A 14668-nucleotide genomic window follows, 5' to 3' on the forward strand; every position below is an offset into this window, starting at 1 on the left:
TGCCGCCTCCCGCCAGCCCCGCGGAGCTTAGCAGGTTGTCAGCGCTCTGCCTACGCTGTCCCTACATCTCCATTCCCATTCAAGGCCTTATACCTCCTCCCCCAAAATAGCCCGATGGTGGTCCGCTGTCAGGTCTAATCCCCATCCTATTTTCGGCAGCTTCACTTCGCCCACCTCTGGGAGGAAAATTCCCACCTCAGGCAGGGCTCCAACCCCATGACCTCCAAGGTGCTAGCTCCGTCAATATTTGCCTCAGTTTCCCCACGAGCCGCCGAGGAAGGAGGCCCTGGCCAGGTCTCTGCCAGACATAAACCCACACCACCACCACCACCCCCTTCCCTACAAAGGTCTCACACAGATGCGTATTGGATTTCACTTTATTTTGTTCCCTTTCCCGTCTGTTTTGGTGTAGGGAAAAAAAAAAAAATCACCGAGAGGAAGCAGCCGGAAAGGTGGAGCAGGAAGGCAAGGACCGGAGGGAGGTGGGCAGAGGGCAGGGGCCGGGTCGATCGCCTATGCCCAGGAGTTCTGCTTCCGCTACCCTAATTTTTGGGGTTTCGGGGAAAGGGGGACAGGCATACGGCAAGCAGAAGGGGATGGGAATAGGCCACGGTTTATAGGCCTTTATGGTCTTTACGTGGGTACAGGGTGGAGGACAAGTGCCTGGGGATAAGAAAGTCAGGGTGGGATGAGGGTGCCCAGGCCAGGCGTTATTAAAGCGGCGAGCAAAGGGAGTATCCAGCCCAGCGCCAGGGCGTAAAGAGGACCCAATGTGGACGCAGGAGAGGCTGGGACCGCCTCCAAGCCCCGCCTATTCTGAGGCTGCGCTCTTGCTCCTCCACTTTGGGCTGTAGCCAAGGGGGCTACCCTCAGCCTCGTGGGCACTCCCAGTAAGGAAAAGGGGACCCACGCCGACTGATGGTCCCCAGGAGGGCTGTTCCTCTCCGCCCCAGAGTGGAAAGGGTGGACGCGGCCACAGGAGCTGCGGGGTACGGGGAGAGGTCCCACTTAGGGAGTCCGGGATTTCGCGGGAAGCTCACGGCCCGGGCGAGGGCGGGGCGCGCTATCCAAAGTAGGGGTGCTCGCTCTGGAAGTTATAGTCTGGGCACACCTTCTGCACCAGTTTGTAGTCAAAGCTGAGGAAGGAGACGAAAATGCAGATGACTTTGAAGGGCTTGGCACAGAGCCAGGCGGCCTGGCTCTGCGTATGCTCGGTGAAGCACACCTGCGATGGGTCGTACAGGCACGGGCGGTGCTTGCGAGCGCGGTTCGTCTTCTCATACTCCACGTGGCAGTTGAAAGCGCGTGACTCTTTGGTCCCGGGCACTCCCAGCGCGCCCCCAAGCGGACCCGCCAGCGCGCCCCCGAGGGTGCCCCCTAGCCCCGACCCCGCGGCCGCTAGCCCCAGCGGGGGCCCCAGCCCAGGGAGCACCCCCTCCAGGGCCAGCGTAGACTGCAGAGGGTGGGGGGCGGGCCCCGGCAGCCAGACGCCCCCAAACTCGACACGCTTGGAGGGCGGCACGATGCTGACGCTGAGGTTGCCCAGGCTGGACGAGTTGTGGCGGAAGTACACGCTGAAGGTACCGTTCACATGGTCAACTATCTTACCCGTCACCAGCAGCGAGAACTTGAGAGTGTGCACCCGGAAGTAGAAGTCCCCCCAGCCGAAGATCTTTTTGGCGCGGGCCGCTTTGATAGACGGCTTTCTCTTGGTGCGCTGCACAGGGGCCCCCGCCGCACCAGCCCGGGCCAGTGCCCGGGTGTGGTTAGCCGGCCAGGCCCAGCTCCAGGCACGGGCGGTGCCCAGGCCGTCGGAGGACCTCGGCGGTGCCGGGAGCCGATGGCCAGGGGCTTCCCCTCCGGCCGTGGCCGGGCGCAGCTCCAGGTACTGCGGCCTCCCGGACTCTGGTATCTGGGTGCTGACGGCCTATGGACGAAGAAAGAGGAAAAGAGAGACGCTGGGGTTGTCTGGGGCCACCCGCCAGGGCCACGCCAGTCCCTCTCCACAGCCGCTAGGAAACCAAATGGAATCAGGCCGCCCGGAGCAGTTGCTCAGGGAGTGCGCGTTTGAGTGGGCCTGCAGCCCTTTCAAGCTGTGTGGTCTCGCCTCAGTTTCTACATCTGTGAAATGACACTGAGAATCCTTGTGTTCTCAGAACTCTGATGAGGGCTGAGAAAGCCAAAAAGGCCAAAGCCAATGTGGGTTTGAATAGGGAGTGGAGCTGAGGACTCGGGCTCAGTTGGGAGTAATGGGCCAGGGAGAAGCTGGACTCCGGCAAAGGGAGGCCATGACCACTGTCAATGTCCAGCATCAAGAAAGAGTGAGACCTCCCGACACTTTTGCCAAGACCAGAGCCCTCACCCGGGCCTCAGCCTCTACTCCCTTGTGTGGAGAAGCAAGGGAAACCAGGGGAGCTGTGGAGAGCAGTGGACAGTCTGGGCGCTGTGGGTTGAGGCTTGGGAGCTACGTGGGCACCCCTCTCTGCCTCCAGCACTCCTGCTGTGGGGGAGGCCGCCTGGTGGTCTCCCTGGTCTGGGAGCGTGCTGGAAGACCACCCCCTGCCTGCCCCCACACATCTCGGTGTGTCTCAGGTGGCCACGGATCTGGGAGACAGCACGGGGTGGAGTACAAGATGGATCCAGAGGCAAGAGCTGCCTGGGCAGGCCCGGGCCATCAATTATCTGGGGCGGACCGGGGTTGTGTGTGTGGGTGTGTGGGTGTGTGGGTGTGTGGGGTGGTGGCCGGGAATGAAGGAGACTCGAGAGAGCGAGAGAGCGAGAGGAAGAAATATGGAGATGCTGCTCCAGTGAAAAGAGGGAGAGGAGCTGTGCATGTCAGAGTGTGTCAGACTGTGCTAGCTGTGGCCATTCAGTGTGGCCCTTACTGTGTGTGGGTTCGGCTTGGGGGGCAGGGAGTACTGCGTGTGTCAGTCTGGGGTGGTTGTATTTCTGTTAGCCTGAGAGGGTTGTACTTACGTGTCTGCCTGCCTGGAGTGATGACTGTGTGTGTGTGTGTGTATGTGTGCGCGTGCGTGTGCTCATCTCAACCTATGCTGATGGGTGTGTATGTGTCTGCCTGTGCATGGTGGTTTTGTGTGTGTGTGTGTGTGTGTCTATGTGTATCTGTATGCCCCTGTGTATCAGTCTGAGGAGGCTGTGTTAAGTGTGTCTGCCTGCTTGTGTTGGCCGAATGTCTGTCGTATCAGTCTGTGATGGCTATGTATAGGTGTCCGGGTTGCATATGTGCTTGGTTGGGTTGGCTGTGTCTGTCTGTGTGTGTGTGTTGATCTGAGTGAGGCTGTGTTTCAGTTTGTGGTAGTTGCATCTGTGTGGCTGGTGTAGTTGTATGCCTGGATTGGCTGTATATCTAAGGGTGGCTGTGTGTGATTCACTGAGGGTGTCACTTTCCCTGTGTGAGCTCCTATCATCCTCTGTGCATGTGTCAAGCTCTTTCTCAAGGGTGTGTGTCAGTGTATCCACAATGACACAACAACTGTGGTCTCATTATGTTCCCCTGGGGGGTGCATATGTGTGAGTTGTATATGAATGGCCTGGGGCGGGGGTCCCACACTGGCCTGCAGGATGAGATTTGGGTAGGTAAAGAGGCCAGGCAGCATGGGTGTCCCCCTCTGTTTGCATACACCATGTGTCCACAGGGGACAGGAATGGCAGAGTCAAGCTGCTGAGCTAGAATCTCCACCGCCTGGTCCCCATTCCCGCAGCTCTGCGATCCTGGGTTATTAATGCCGCCGCCACCCGCTCATCATACATATTTATCGCCCCCCTCATTCCTCCTCCCGTCCATCTCTCCTCCCAGCTCAGGTGAGGGGGGCGGGAGCGTCAAGAGTGATTGACTCAGACTGACAAGCTTGAGCTGGCAGCTAACACCCGGAGGGTGGGCCTGAGAGGGGCTGAGGGGAAGTGGTCCAGGGCCACGGGGGAGGGGGAAAGGGCCTTCCAGGAGGAGGGAGCAAGGCCCCAGGAGGTGGGCTTAGAGAGCTCAGGGCCTGAGCCCCGGGGGAGGGAGTGTGTGAAGCTTCCAGGGGAAGTCGAAGAATGGTTGGGGGCGAGTCGTTTGAACTCTGACACCTAATCTCCTCACCCCTCTGGGCCCAACCACTAGCTCTTTCCGGGGCATTGTGACCCCGAATGCCTCTGAGCTAACCCCTCCCAGCACACCCCAGCAGCACCAGACGTCCTGCACCCAGTGCAGGACCTGTCGACTGCTTCAGTCCAGCGACTCCTCCCAGGCAGGGGCTGGGAGAGGCAAGGAGGTTTGGCTGGGCTGTGAGGGGTGCGAGGTGTCCCCCCACTCTGATCCCAGGCAAATTGCTGCCTGCGCTTCTCTGATCCTGGCAAATCCCTGGGCTTTGGGCGCCCACGACCCCCACCCGCTGCTGCAGACAGCCAAGATAAAAGGGAAGAGTTGCGGGGCTGGGGCGGTGGGCGGCCGAAGCCACCCTGTGCGGAGAGCTCAGTCAGGGAGGGGCGAGAGTCTTCGAGGAAACGAGCCGAGAAATGGGATCATGGAATCAAATCAAATCAAATCCTCCCTCTGGCTTCCTTGCCCGCACGCTCGCTCTCCCTCTCACTGCTTTTCCATCTCTCTCTCTCTCCCTCTCTCAGTCTCTTTTTGTCTCTGTCTCTTCCTCACTCTGTCTCTAATTTTCTCCTTCTGTGATTCTGTTTTTCTCTCTGTGTCTGTCTGTCTGTCTGTCTACCTGTGGTACTTTCCCTCTATCCTTCAGATTGTCTCCAACCGTGGGTGGGGATGGGAGGGAGGGGAAAGCAAGGCGATAAGGGAGTCCGTCTTTGCCTAGAATCCATGGTGCTCTCCCTCCCCCTCCACGAATGAGAGTGGGAGCAGGGTGTTGTCTGAGGAAGGGTCCCCCTCACTTCAGAGCTGGTTTAATTAAGATAATTGGGCGCAGTGACATTTGCGGAGGGGAGAGGCTAGCCTGGTTGTCGGCTTAGGGGTGCAGGAGGGAGTGGGAGGGTGAGGATGGGGGTGCGCTTCACCAGACGCCTCCAGGCCCTGGCGGGGCGGGAGCCGAGCCGGGAGTGCTTTGCCCCCAAGGCAGCGAGCCCACGCATCGGAGGGGAGTTGAGGCTGCCTTTTGCTGCTGAACAAACTCCACTGGGTTGGGGGGGGCTCTTTTGGGATGGGACGGCTGGGAATGCGGGAGGATCAGGCTGTTGGCCCCCCAGCCGCATTGCAGGGCACACCTCCCGCAGGCCTCCAGACAGGTCGGTGGCTTCTCTCCTGCTGTGTGGGTCGGGCGTGGTGGCTCAGGATTCTGACTGGGGGAGGGGATGGCACCCTGTGGTTGGGGAGGAGGAGTGCTCCAGGCCCGGGCTGGGGAAGGAGAGGGAAAGAGGTGCGGGCACCGCAGTCAGGGCGGGTGAAATAGCCAGGGTCTGGCTGGGAACCAGGGATAGAGACGGGGGTGAGGACAGAGGTGGGGTGGACTGGGCAGGCTGGGGTGAAGACTGGGACAGAGATGGAGGGGGACTGGGCAGGCACAGGTATATGGTGCAGAGATAAGGATGGAACAAGGACAGGCATTGGAACAGGGATGAAGAGATCAGAAATGGTGGACAGGCATTGGGCAGAGACTAGGATGCAGATGGGATAGGGGCCAGGAGAATGAAAATGGGGGAACAGAACAAGGTGGAACTAAAACGGGGATGGAGGAAGACAGGGATGGTGGATGAGGGATGGGCATTGGGGAAGAATGAGAGTGGGTTATAGGGGCTGGGAGATGGGGACCAGATGGGATGGGAATAGAAACGGGGGATGGGAAATGGTTGTTGGGCAGAAACAGGGATACTGAGGGATGCGGAGACCCGGGGGATGGGGTTGGGGATGGGGAATGTGAATGGGGACTAGAATGGGAAATGGGGGACAAGGAAGAGGATAAGAGACAGGGACAGGGAGACAGGAGCTGAGGACAGGTATGGGAGACAAGTCAGAGGAGAAGGCAGAAGACCGGCAGGATCAGGCTACGGGAGGGGGCTAGGCAGGTGGAGGCGAAGATACCTCCTTCCAGACCCTACTGTAGCTATAGTGTGAGGGGGCGGGGATCGCCGGTGTGGCGGGCTCTGCCCTTGGGCAGGGCGCCTCCTCCCCCTCAGCCCCGCCTGCCCGCCTGCTCTTGGCCTGCAGCGCAAGGCTCACCGTTATCTGAATTTTTATTTTATTTTATTTTATTTTATTTCCCTGCTTCCCAGAGCCGGCGCAGTCCCCCCGGGAACGGCCGCCCCCCGCCTCCCGCCCTGCGCCTCACTTTATTATTGCAATAAATGTGCCTATAAAGGCGCGGGCTCCGGGGCGCGGTGTGTGGGGCGGGTGGGAGCCGCGGAGCTGGGATGTAATTTCCCGAAGCCGGAGCCGGAGGGGGAGTGGGCGGGGTGGAGGTGGAGGAGGGGTAGGCGAGGGAGAGGGGGAGACTCGCCAATTTCCAGCGCTCAAGGCAGCGCTCCCTGCTCCCCATCCCCGCCCCGCAGCTCGTTCCCACCCCGAGCCCCGCGACTCCCCACTGCGCCCAGCCGCCCTTGCGCCCTGGGACCCCTCCCCCATGACCGACCCTGCCCTCTCTCTGTTACCCTGTCGCCCGTCCTGGCCCCCACCCATGTGGAGTCCCAGGGCTCGGTCCAAAGTTCCGCATCTCCTCGACGATGACTTCATCTCTGACCCCTAAGATGCCCCCTCCACTTACCTGGTCTCTCTGAACGTTTATCTCGCCCCTTCCCAAAGACCCTGTCTCTGACCTCAGTGACCCTTCTTTACGTTGTTTCTGTCCCCCAAGCACCTCACCTCTTCCCCAGCCACCCTGTCCTGGACCTCCAGCTCCTCCCCCACCCCAAACCTAAGACCGTTTAAATTCTTCTTTCCGCGGGTGCCCCTCCCATACTCGCAGGCCCTGGCCCAAGGGAGCTATCACAGCGCCCACCTCGCCTGTGTCCCTGGCCCAGCTGCGGCCCCTGATTACCCCCAAATCCCTCCGGACAGCTCTGGGCCCTGGCCCAGGCTGCACGTGCCTAAGTGGCCCAGCCAGAGATTAGCAGGGGGGCTACAGGGGAATACAGAGGCAGGAGGGGGTGGCTAGATGCAGGGCTGGGGCCAGCCAGTGCTGAGAGACTCAATTCAGCCTAATCCTTCCCTGAGGCATGATAGAGCTGGAAGGTCCCACAGGGCCCCGCCCCTGCCCTCCCCCAGCTAATTAGTAATTAGTGATTAGTGATTAGTGACTATTGATCGCCTGCTGCTTCTCCCAGTAGGTGGCTGCTTTGGCAAGGGGTGGGGAAGACCAGAGACAGAGAGAAGAGTCAAAGACAGTGTTAGAAAGATCCTGAAGGAGGCCTGGGCCAGAGCCCCAGGGGCAGTGGAAGCCAGGAGTCGCAGGCCCCGAAAGGAGACCAGGAGCCTGGAGCAAGGAGGAAGGAGGGAGAGAGCTCCTGAAGGAGGGGCAAGTGAGCGCGGCATGGGAGAAGGCAGGGTTGTTAATGTTGGACAATTAGGGTTTCCCTGTAAACTGTGCCCCACCAGCCTCTTACCCAGTGTCAACCCAGTGCCAGCTCTGGCGCTGAGACAGCCCTGAGCGCGCGCGCGCGCGCCCACACACACACACACACACACACACACACACAAGCCACACTCAGATACATGAACACATCCTGAGGCTCACACTCAAATGCACTCAAAATGACAAGAAAGCAGATACACACTCACAAGCCTCGGAGACTCACATACAGACAACACATGCACCCCAACACACATATATCCACCAGAGACACACCTCGGGGTAAACACATGAGCACACCCCATACTCACGAGTGCACACAAGCGCACACAGATACTCAGACACACACTTTCCTACACACACTCCTGCACGCAGTTATACATATTCACACACCCATGGTCTGTACGTACACGTAAACACAGCTTCTCACATGCACACAAGCTGGACTAAATGGTAGATACACTCTCCCCCACGGACTCCAACACGGAGACCCCCGGCGGCAGCTCTAGCACACTCAGATACATCCCCATCGCTCACATCCTCTCGCTTACTCTCCCTCAAGTCTTCACCAGCTGTTTCATTCCCCTTCAGGGGGCAAAGGAAATTAAACCAGATAGGTCCACAGGGGAGTTTATTTGATGGGGAGAGGGGAGAGGAGAGTGGGGAGGAATTAGAAAGGAGGGGCAGGGGAGTACCATCCATCCCCACCACCTCTCCCCCGGGGCCTTCACACCTGGGTCGGTTGTGGGACACAGACCCCCTCCCACAGGGCTCTATGGGCAGAGCTAGGCAGCAGGTCCAAAAGAAGCTCCTGCCAGTGGAAGCAGTTTTTGTGGAGGGGGCTCCTCTGCCCACCTTCCAGCTCCTCAAGGTCACCAGGAGGGTTTGGGAGACTCAGGCAGCTCCATCGCCAACTTCACTAGGGCAGCCCCTGCCCTGCTGGAGCTGCTGAGTGTGATCTGGCTGAGCAGGTGGGGGTCCAGGTGTGTGGGGAGAACTACACCGCTTCCAGATTCTGCAGGGCCTGGGAGTTGGGGTGCAGTGAGTAGGGGTTTAGGGAGCCACCTGTCTGCCCCAAACTGGGTAGGTCACACTTAGGGTAGGAAACACGAAAGTCAGAGACAGGGGAGCTGATGGAAGAAGATAGGGGTCCTGGGCCTAGGCCCCCATTATGGGACTCACGGCGGGGCACAGATGGCTGCACTGTGAAGCAGGCACACTTGCACTCACCCCTTCAAAGCCAACACCACACGCTACACCAGCAGACACGCACCCTGGACCCCAGCACTAGACACCCAAGCCTGGCTGCCCCGGACACAGGCACGCACACAGGTGCACACGCTGACCCCCGCACTCCACACCAGCACACACGAGCGCGCCGTGTACACAAATCGAAGCCTCCAAGTCGGGAGGGAGGCAGATCAAATCGGGGCCCCTTTAGCCTCTGTCTTCGCCCTGGAGCCTCAGGGAAGGAGGCAGCCTAGGGAGATGGGGGCGAGGACAGGACAGGAGGAGAGACTCTTTCCAGACAGCCCTCACCCCCTACCCGCCGGGCTTGAGAGAGGGGTGTGTCTGTGAGGTTGTGCAGGGGAGACGGTGTCTCCGCGGGAAATGTGATGGGAGACTGTAGCCAAGTTCGGCGGTATCTGTGTGAGTCCGTGTGTGCGCGCGTGTGTTCGAGCTGTGTATTCTCGGAACACAGTGCCCACCTGGCATTGTGACAAGGGCAGAGAAGAGAAATGAGAAGGCGGGGGTGGATGGGCGGAAGGACAGACAGCGAGGAAGGCGAGCGAGGTTGGCGCGGAAAGACGGCAAGGCTGACACCCTGCTGGCTTGTCTGTCTGTCTCGCACTCCCGCTCCGTCTGGCGCACTCGCGGGTCGGGCTTCGTCCCCTCCCCCGCCGCGCCTGGAGCGGGATCCGAGTCGGGCCTCCACCCTGGCACCAGCCCCCCGGACCCTCAGCCAACTTGCGCTGGGAGAGCGCCTATCCTGAATCGGGAATCTGTCTGTCCGCGTCCCCCACGCCGCGCAAAGTTCGGAAGCTCCGAGCGGGAGGCGGGGCGGGCGCACGGAGCCCCTCGCACTCTGGGACCTTTGCGTCCCGGACCCCAGCGCTCGCGCTACCGCAGGGCAGCCCTTACCTTCCTCAAGAGCCACGGGCCAAAGAGCAAGAGAAGCCATTCCGGGAGCAGCCGCATCTTCCCGGGAGGCCGGGCGGGGCGGGCGGGGCGGGTCCCGCGCTAGCGGGAGCCGGGCCTGAGGTCGAGGGCGCGGGGTGGCTGCCGAAGCGGCGGGAGCGGGCGGCGCGGCCCGCGGACTGAGCGACGAGAGGAGCGGAGAGCGGCGCTGGGGGCGGGGCGCGGGCGGGGGAGAAAGTTGGGTCTGACTCGGGCGGGCTGGGGGGCGGGGCTCCGCGGAGCTCCAATCCCGGCCGCGCCCCGCGCGCCCCCTCCCGCCCAGCTGGGGGCACCGAAGGTGACTTTCACCCTGACACGCCCCAGACACGCCCCCGGCCCAGGTGCGAAGCGGAGAGGGCTGAGGGGTTCGGGCACCCTGTACCCGAGAGGCTGGGTCTGTGCACCGCTGAGGAATAGGGCCGGGAGTGGGGCTCGAGGCTCCGGGACCTTGTTCCCGAAGCGGGGCACGGTGGAGCAGGGGCCTGGGGAGGCTCAGCGGCCCAGCAAGACCAGGGTCCCTCGGAGCTCCGGGCCCCTTCGATGATCCGGGCCCTGGAGGGTCCCAGGGCAGAAGCAGGGCAGGGGCCGAGGTGAGGGCGGGCGGGGCCCCGGGCGCCTGCCGCTGCACGGCGCTGACGGGGATGGATGGGCGCCCCGCGGCTCATTCGGCCCGGAGATGAGAATCATTGATCACGGACGGAAACCCCATCACTTCTGTCAATAGGGCTGACAAACGGCGCCCGCCGCCCTCCCCCACCCCGCCCCCGCCTTCAAGGCACCTCTGCGGTCTCAGGACCCCTCCGCTAGATCCGCCGTTCACCTTTGCCCCTCGCCCCCCACCGCCGACCCCTCCACACGTCCCAGAGCATCCCCGCGTGGGGGGTTGGGCAGGGACCGCGCCGCCTGTCCGGCCTCTTGGTGCAGTCTCCATCCCTTTTCTCCCAGTGTCCCATCTTTAACCATCAGCTCCTCTAGATCCTTCTTCTCCCCTTCCACCTCTGTCTCTGTCCTTGTCTCTGTCTCCAGCCTGGCCCTGTCTCTGTCCCTATCCTCTTGGCTGTTTCTTCATCCCTCCCTCCTCCCACTAGTCTCTCTCTCTCTCCTGCCCAAGGATTCTTCAGCTGTCAGCTGTTGCTATGCACTGAGGCTGTGGCTGAGGTTGTGGTATGACCAACACCTTGACAGCAAGAGATAGGGACAAGCAAAGACACAGAGAGACAGAGAGACAGACACATACCCGGAGACACCAGCACATGCCCCCAGGCATGCACGCAGGTGCATCACAGGGGCAGGCCACACTGTAGAGATGAACATACAGGCAGAGAGAAACACATTCACACAGAGAGCAGCACACACACACAGACAGGTGCACACCTAGAGGCACTGATCCACACAGATGGACACACTCGATTTACACACACACAGGAGCACACAGAGACAGAGAGACAAATGTACACTTTCACCAAGAGACAAGCATACCCAGCCAGGTACTCAGAGCCCAGAGCCGACCCCACCTTCCTTGCCTTGGCAGAGAGGCAAACATCCACATATGGAGATGGACACACACTCAGGTGTACGCCGGCACTGGCAGTCCGAAAGACAAGCCCAGGCACACACAAAGACAGATATAGGGATGTGACAGACACAAAACAAGGATTAGGAATGCTGAGAAGATGAGGCGGACACAGAGACACCCATACAGACAGACAGAAGCCAGGAGGCAGGAACCTGGGTGCAGGCGGGGCAGAGAGGGAGGCAGGAAGGGGTAGAAGGCCCAAGGCCAAGAGGCTCCATCCAGAATCCTGAGCCTGTGTGCGAAGCACAGGGGCTGCTGAAATGGTAGTGGGCAGTGGGGGAAGTAGGCACACTCAGGCCCAGGGCACCCAGGACAGAAGCTCTTCACTAGAGTCCTGGTTATCTGGAGTCCTACCCACCCCATCTCTCCTCCTTTTGCTAGTCTCAGGTCACTGCTTTCTGTCTCCAGATACACACACACACACACCCCACTCGCTGTCTCCATCTCTGTGTCTCTGTCTCTCATTCCGTCTGTATCAGCCTCTGCCTCTGGTTCTGCCCCTGTCTCTTCTCCATCTCTGTCTTAGGTCTCTCTGCCGTCTTTGGCAGGTGGGGCGTTTTTGAGGACTGCCTCCTGGTAGACCCTCTCTTGGCCATCCTGGCTGGCAGAGGGAGGATGATGACTGGAGGGGTGTGTGTTCCAAGCCGCAGCTGGGGGCCCCTCTCGCTCTGCCCAGGATCTTGAGGCGACAGGCAGAGAATCAGTGGCTCCCCGGGGGCGCCAGATGCGCGGCTGGCAGAAGGAGGGAGTGAGGGGGTGGGGCTGGTGGTGGTGGGTAGTAGGCAGGCGCTGGGGAGGGAGAGGAGCCGGCTGGAGGAGGGTAGAGGGGGTGTGGCAGAATAGCCCAAGGGAAGGAAGTGAGAGGCTGGGCTGGGGTCTGCCTGGAGGTGCATAATTAGTGTACTGGGGAGGGGGCTGTGCTGGGCTTGAGGATGAGCTGCGCTGCAGGAGTGCGTACGCCACCTGGTGGACAGATGAGGACACAAGCCTCTCTCTAAGCGATCAACAAGGACGCCCCCTTTCCCCAGCAGGATCGCTCTGCCGTGGGGCCCTAGGGAGCCCGGGAGGCAGTGGAGGATCGCAGAACTGGCTTGGAAGCTGAGGCTGGAGATGGCATCTCGGGCCTAAGAGGGAAGGGGAGGGCTCTTGTTTCTAGAGGTGCTTGGACTCATAGCTTTCTCAAGGAAGGAGGAATAGACTGAGAAGGTTAAACCAGGGAGGGAGGGGGAATGAAAGGCAATGCTCCCCCCTTGGGCTTGGCAAGGGTCCTTCAGACGTTTAAAGCTGCCATCTCTGAGCATATCTGCTACTGTGGGGAGAGCGGGGCTCTAACCCTTTCCCAATCTTGGACCATGTAAAGTGGTGTGACCTTCTGCAAGAGGTTCCCTTCTCTGGCCAGGGGCTGAAGTAGACCTGGTACCCCCTTTGGTTGTAGCAGTCCTTTCCTGTCATCCCCTGGGATGTGAGATGTGTCTGTGGTGGACCGTGGGGCCTGGAAAACTGGTCTTCCCAGCTTTAACTCCAGGGGCCCTCCTTCTCCTGAATCCAGGGTTCTGACTCTTGGCATCTGATTAATTACTCTCCATGAAGTGTGAGATGTCAGTGCTTCAAGAGCAAACTTAGAGAGAGCTGTATGGGACCACCCTGAAGGATTAGAAAGCCGTTCACAACCCCAGTGTGTTCATTTCTTATTGTGGGATTTCTCACTGTGGGAGATAATTTTGGGTAGGGGTGGCAGTGTTGTCCCATAAAAGTGACAGTACAGAGAAACAGATCTTGGAGTTAGTGTCCTAGAGCCAGACAGAACACATGATCCAGAGAGGTGAAGTCACTGGTTCAAGTTCACACCGCCAGGAGAAGCAGGTATTTCTGGTCAAGTCCAGTGCCACCCACTTCCCTGCCACAGCCCAATGAAGGGGGATGGAGCTCCAGAAGGGCACTGAAGACCCGATGCTCAAGCCTCCCTCCAGCACAGAGCATGGCTCCCTCTGGCGGCTGGAGCCTGCAAGCACAGGCCAGCTCCCAGAGTCTCACACTCAGGTAGACACAAACGGTTTTTCTTTTCTTTTCTTTTTTTTTTTACAATTTTATTTATAACAATATCTGTGTTATTTAGTTGTAAAGGAATTCAGCAAAAATTATTAAAACGTTCATATCCCCCAAACGGGGCTGCCCGCTTGCCCTTCCTTGGTGTGCCCCACTTCTTCCTCATCCCCAGGGGAGGGGAGCCTGGGGGAGTGTTTACCAAAGAAAGTCTCCAGCCCTGGGAGCCACAGTGGGGGCACTGGAGAGGGGGAGGGCCTGTCTGGGAGGGATACTGAGTGTGGCCATCTCCGAGGTGCCCCTAGAGTAGGGGCTGGGGCACGGGATGGCCTCCCCCAAGAACTAAAAACTCCATCCTTTCCTTCCTACCTCAGCCAGAGCCAAATCTTTCAGACAAGGGCAGCAAAGGACTCAACCGCCCCAGAATCCCAGAATCAGCCCCCAGGGAGCTGGGAGGGGTGGGGGGGATGAGAGGGGAGAGCCTTGACCAAGTGTCTTGAACAGGGACGGGGAGGCAGCACCACCAGCTCTCCCAGTGGGGCTGCGTTTTTGGTGGGAAGGTGGGAGGCAGGGCCCCCTTATACCTGTAAGTTGTAGGGGCCCCCTTCCTGCGCCCCCTCCCGGAAGGCAGCATTGGGCGGGGTGCTGAGGAGCAGGCAGGAAGGAGAACGGAAAGAGATAATACTGTGCTCGCTTGCTCGCTTGCTCACTCACATATAAAAAGTAATTCCTTCATTTTTACATTTATACATCCCAGCAGGGCTGGGGAGGGGTTGGCTGGGCAGGATGGGGGCTCCTTGAAGGACTTCTCTGGCAGGGGGCAGGAGGCTCTCTGCAGAAGTCCGATGGTGCAGGACCCTATGCCAAGGGGTCCCCTATCTCGTCCTCAGGGCCCCGGCCCAGGAGTTCTCGCTTCTCATCCGTGCTGGCCAGGGAGTGGCGGCTGCCATGACCACCCATATAGAGTGTGGCGTACACAGGGTTGGTGAAGTTGGTGGGCTGAAAGGCGACAGAGCGGTCAGGTGGGGCTCAGGGGCTGGGCTCTGTGGCCTGGGTACCCCATCCCCACCTCCAATCCATCATCCAGCCCAATACCCTTGGTCACCCCACCCACAGCCCTTTGTCCCTGTCCTGGAAGCCTCCTCCCCTGTCCTCCCAGCCCACCTTGTCAGGGTCCAGGGCGAAGTCGGCATCCAGTAGGCCCCCTACATCATCAGGCTCCCCGCCTTCGTACATCTTATAGGTGGGGTTCCCAATCTCCACGTTCATGGCCCCGTTGGTCATCCGCTGATGCTGGAAGCCCTTAGCCCTGGGAGGAGGAAGGAGGTTGGGGGTAGGGATTCCAGGG

The 14668-nt window shown here is 60.1% G+C and overlaps 2 protein-coding genes across 2 annotated transcripts in view; both read right to left on the reverse strand.

The window, feature by feature from the left end:
* Positions 1-362: 362 nt before the first annotated feature.
* On the reverse strand, positions 363-9842 carry NXPH4 (neurexophilin 4). Its single transcript, XM_024122970.1, has 2 exons — positions 9666-9842; positions 363-1927 (listed from the first exon to the last, which is right to left on the reverse strand). The coding sequence occupies exons 1-2, from the start codon at positions 9720-9722 to the stop codon at positions 1064-1066; spliced, it is 921 nt and encodes a 306-aa protein (XP_023978738.1). The 5' UTR covers positions 9723-9842; the 3' UTR covers positions 363-1063.
* A 3524-nt stretch (positions 9843-13366) lies between these two features.
* Positions 13367-14668, reverse strand: part of LRP1 (LDL receptor related protein 1) — an 80099-nt gene continuing 78797 nt past the window's right edge. Inside the window, exons 88-89 of the mRNA XM_024122969.3 lie at positions 14485-14629; positions 13367-14319 (exon numbers count right to left, since the gene is read on the reverse strand). Coding sequence (XP_023978737.1) covers positions 14179-14319; positions 14485-14629 — 286 coding nt within the window. The 3' untranslated portion in view covers positions 13367-14178. The remainder of the gene's footprint in view (positions 14320-14484; positions 14630-14668) is intronic.

Source organism: Physeter macrocephalus, chromosome 6 (assembly GCF_002837175.3).
Source record: "Physeter macrocephalus isolate SW-GA chromosome 6, ASM283717v5, whole genome shotgun sequence".
Classification (NCBI taxonomy): domain Eukaryota; kingdom Metazoa; phylum Chordata; class Mammalia; order Artiodactyla; family Physeteridae; genus Physeter; species Physeter macrocephalus.